This window comes from Pygocentrus nattereri, chromosome 15, assembly GCF_015220715.1.
Source record: "Pygocentrus nattereri isolate fPygNat1 chromosome 15, fPygNat1.pri, whole genome shotgun sequence".
NCBI classification, from domain to species: Eukaryota; Metazoa; Chordata; class Actinopteri; order Characiformes; family Serrasalmidae; genus Pygocentrus; species Pygocentrus nattereri.
In genome coordinates this window covers 38,800,758-38,805,757 of record NC_051225.1, presented here as the reverse complement: position 1 = coordinate 38,805,757, position 5,000 = coordinate 38,800,758, and the positions used below count along the sequence as shown (strand labels likewise).

The following is a 5,000-nucleotide window of genomic DNA, read 5'->3' as shown; positions in this document are numbered from 1 at the left end:
CAATTTCTTCACTAAAGAACTCCTGAAGAACCATCATTTTTAAGATCGCAAGTTACTCCAACTGGACATAAAAACGTGATGAAAAAGTCTCGCCAGGCAGAGACTCAGACACTCCGTCATAAACACACTATGGATTCACACCTCACTCTATCATAGTGCACTCTATCACGAACACTCCACATAGACCTGGATCTTCTCCTACCTCTAATTAATGTGCAGGATCCGCTGCTGATGGAGCGGTACAAAGGCAATACATACGCAAGTTCTGTTTAATATCTATAATCATTACTGTGCAATATCTACAATTGAATTGAATTTAATTGAATTACAATATCTGTAATTATTACTGTGCAATATCTACAGTTTCTGTGCGATATCCAGTCATTACCTTCTCAGAAACCTGCAATATCCACACAACTGCAAGTGTAAACTGTAAACTTGTATAGTTTCTTAATTCTATTTTTATTTTTTATATTTTTCTGCTTGTTTATTTATTTATTTCTATAGTATATCTTATATTTTGTATTTTGTATGATGCGCATCTTTGTCTACTTACTGCTCTTTATCTGCTTACTGCGTATTCTGCTGTAACAATGCAAATTTCCCCAGGTGTGATAATAAAAGTCCATCTTATCTTTGATCTTATCTTAGTAGTAAAAACTGTGACCTTTACATCGTGTGATGATGTTATGCTGAATGGACCAAGAAAAGCTTTTAAAAAGCAGACGCGTCTTCGTACCTGGGCTCTCCAGTCCTGTGGACACCACCTCCTCCACGTTACTGCCGTTCAGGTTGGCCTTCATGATGCGGTCCAGTGTGACGTCTGACCAAAAGACCAGCTCTTTACTGTGGTGGAAGTCCAGCGCGATGGCGTTCTCCAGGTTATTCAGCAGCAGGGTGTACTCGGAGCGATGCGGCAAGACCTGACGGATATCGATCCGGTTCGCAAATAACAACACAGGCTCCGGACCTGAGAGAGAGAGGGCCAGTCAGTCCAGTCAGTCCAGTGACGGTGCATTCAGTACCTCCCATTAAACACACTGGAGATCGCACTTACTGTAGCATACTGCTGGCAACCATTATATTTCCATCATTTTATATAAAACCCTTAGTTAGGGGTGGACAATATGACAATACTGTGATAAGTTACACCACAACATATCGTGGATGTCACCAGTATGTTAAGAACACTGATTAACTACATGGTTGTACAATGTGAGTTTAATTAAGCCGGTTTCACTGGATTTAGTTTAGAGCAGTGCAGTTGTAGGTTTATTATTATTATTCTTAGCATTCTTATCATATTTTTAAACGATGTCTGTTCCAACTTAAATCTCAGAGAAAACGAAATATTGCGATGCATATTGTCTACAATGAAAATGTCTTTAAGTATTGTGATAAAATGTTTTTGCCACATTGCCCACTGCCACTCTCAGCATTAATCAAACAGGAAATCCGAGGAAACTTCACCACTTTACTCCACTCGATTTACAGTATTATACTGTATTTGAGCAAAACATTCAGAGAAAGTCACTGTTGCCATAAGGTAAAGCTGTTTTTGTTAAACTTGCTCCAGTTCAGTGAAAGTTTTTTGGTCCACACTTCTTTCTCAACCCCACTATTCACCATCTATACATAAAGCCTAAGGCTACAGGTCTACAGCAGTAACTCTCCTGCTCCTGACAGGCCGCCTCTCTCTGTTCTGTACTGTTTGTTTACTGCACTCCTTCATCTTCTGCAGTTTCTACCCCACAGTTAGTAATCATGGTGCTTCGCTTTAGGCTATACTACCTAAGCATTACAGGAGCGTGTCCATAACAGTTTACCCAGCCATTCCCCCCAAGGCCACATGCTTCTCCAGCTTTCACAGTATGTAGGGTTAAGGACTTTGACAACGTTAAAGAAAATTTAATTACAAAAAACTTTAACTTTCCATCTTCCTATTACAAACACACATGAGAAACGTGCTGCTCTACATTTCTTCCACTTCAAAAGCTTCTGAGGGGTCACACAGCCAAAGGCATCGAGGTAAAACCAAAACACCAAAGTAAAAATAAACAGCAGAGAGAATATTGTGAGAACACTGAAAAGACAAAATTGCTGCTGACCCCCACTGTAAATGCCCCCATGCCACACTAGATACCCCATACTGACCCGTACAACGTGAGCTGTACAATGTGGGTTTGAACAGACAAGGGGCAACATACCAGAGAACAGCGGGAAACCTGTAGAGGATGAAGGTCTAAAGAGGATGTTTCAGGCTGAATCGTCACGATTCAACGTGAATCAAAGCAAATAATAGTAAACGAAAATGAATCCGACCAAAACAAAATCAGAGTGAATCAAACTAATTGAATGAGATTCAAAGCCAGTCAGAACGTCACGGCCGAGTCGCCGCGCTGAGAGATGATCGCCCCATTTACTCACCCAGAGCTTTGCAGCTGCGTTTGTCGGGCCGGAGCTCGTAGCCCTGAACACACCAGCACTGGAAGCCCCCCTCAGTGTTTGTGCAGCCCTGACTGCAGTAGCCTTCATTCGCACACTCATCCACATCTGGACACATCCACACGAGCAGAAGAAGGTGAAGGGGTCAACAAGAGACAACAAAGGGTCAAGCAAGGTGACCAGAAAGCATTCCTAAGAACAAACATGAACCTCCTGAGCATCTTAAACTCTCGGCTTATCATTCTATTATTCATTTTATAATGATAATGCCATGGTGAGGGGGCTGGGGGGGCTAATAAACTATTAACCAATAATAAAATATTAATAAACTCTTTTCAAACACTGAAACGCACTTTAAAAAAGAAATGTAAAACACTGACAGTAATACATTTTTCATTTTTAAAATGTTTATTTGGTTGTTTTGTTTTTAGTTGTTGTAAACAAATTGTAAAAATGAAATATAATATATATAAAAGGAAAATTATACAATTCTCTTTTCAATTTTCATTTTTAGGATTTCTTTTTTTATTCCTACCCCTTTAATCAATGTTTTAATTTTTCAACAAAATTATATATATCTTCCATAAAATGATCAAACATAAGTATATTTAAAAAACTATAATATAAAACTAGAGAAAGGTTCAAATAAAAAGATTTTAATTTAAGCAATTGTTTGTTACAAAAAAGAAAAAAAAACAGGAAATTAAAAAAATATGGTAAAGAGTAACAAGTTAAGTCTGATTCCGTCAGTGAACACAAACGTTCAGTATAAAACGTCACAAAAGATCACAAAAGAAGAAAAATAGCACAATAAAGCAGAAAACATGGCAGAGCATTGGCCACACGTTCAGTCTTAAAGACTCGACGCTTCACTCAGGCTGTCCTAAACTGATCAAACGAGTTTATAGGGTCCTATAAAGCAATAAAGTACTAGTGTACAGCCCTGTGCAAGCGGCATCTGAGAAAATGATCAAAGCTGTTCATCTGGGACGTGAGGTTTGATGTGGAATAAATACAATAAATAACTAAATAAATAAATGAATAAACAAACAACTCGTCGTGATCGGATGTATGGTGTGTTAGTTTAAGCATTTCTAAATCTCTCCTCGTGGAAGTGCTTCACCACCAAACACCTCATTCATTCAATCAATCCTTCACATGAAATCAATTCAGGTGCTGCTGTTCGTATAACTGTATTCTTCTGACCTACATACTCAGAACTTTACTGGGAGCAACACATTTACACATTTGTGTTTTTTTCTAATGTACTTGTGATGTGAATATGGGGTTATGAGCCTATGAAGAGGGGCTGAGATACACGTCATCTGCCTCTGACCGTGTGGAGCTGGTGGATTCGTGTACATTGTGTATGAAACCGACCAACGGACACTTAGGAAATCACTAAGGGCTGACCATCGCTGGAAACCCTTCATTCTTGGGGCAGTCGTGGGCTGGAGGCTAAGGAACTGGCCCTGTGACCGGAAGGTCGCCGGTTCGATCCCCAGTGCTGACAGAACATGACTGAGGTGTCCTTAAGCAAGACACCTAACCCCCGTGGATAGGAGCCCACCGCTCCGAGCAAGTGTGCTCACTGCCCCCTAGTGTGTGTGTATTCACTAGTGTGTATGTGGTGTTTCACTTCATGGATGGGTTAAATGCGGAGGTGAAAATTCCCCGTTTGTGGGATTACAAAGTCACTGAAGTCGCTGCAGCAGGTTTGGAAAGTAGTGATGAAGATAACGGAGTGTTTAGATATGAAACATATGAGGATCAGGTTATATGAAGAGCCTTTAGAGGAGAACTTTAAATCGAGAGACTGACCTCAGACCACAGAGGGTTAAAGTTATAAATGCCTCTTGGCAGCCTGAGGCTTCTGCAAACTACAAAAAAAGACAATGGAGCAGAAATATTCCCAGACACACTTGCACACAGGAGCTGTACAGTGTGCCAGGATTCCACTGTGGTGAGAGCAGGAGCATTCCCGCCAGACCGAGCAGAGGATGAAGAGATGAAAGACAGAAGAAAAGAAAGAAAAGAAGAAAGGATTGCTGCTGTCGCTGGCACAGCTTCAGTCAGACTGCAACCTGAGCGCCTAACCCGGAAACACACACACACACAGCTCCGGTGTGTGTGAGCTGAAGTGACGAGAGGTTTTCACTCCATTCAGTCCTTTTTGTGTAAAATGTATAATATTAAAGCAGAACTTAAAGGGGAATTCCACCAATTTTTCTAAATTTCTGCATAACTGAGTGTTTAAGATGTAAACAGTGTAATTCAGAGGGTTTGGTGTGAAATGGTTCAGACGTCTTTACAGTGGTGGTGATGGGAACCAGGCATCGCCATGACTACAGCACAGATATAGACGCTTTATTTACCATCCAGAACCACCACAGAACCTACACGAGTCTTCTGAGTTTATATGGAATGTTGATGATGGGAAAATAGTGAGAAATCTGAAATAATACGTTTCCTTTGGGGACTATTTTGCCGCACAGCGTTCCTCTTCCCTCCAACATGAATGGATTTTAAGCCCAGAATCTTCTCAAAACTATCGT

At 40.5% G+C, this 5,000-nt stretch overlaps 1 protein-coding gene across 2 annotated transcripts in view; it reads right to left on the bottom strand.

The window, feature by feature from the left end:
• lrp4 (low density lipoprotein receptor-related protein 4) overlaps window positions 1-5,000 on the bottom strand; it is a 173,162-nt gene that overhangs the window by 49,402 nt on the left and 118,760 nt on the right. For both annotated transcript variants that reach the window (XM_017722066.2, XM_017722067.2), the window contains exons 11-12: window positions 2,428-2,553; window positions 740-970 (exon numbers count right to left, since the gene is read on the bottom strand). In XM_017722066.2, coding sequence (XP_017577555.1) covers window positions 740-970; window positions 2,428-2,553 — 357 coding nt within the window. The remainder of the gene's footprint in view (window positions 1-739; window positions 971-2,427; window positions 2,554-5,000) is intronic.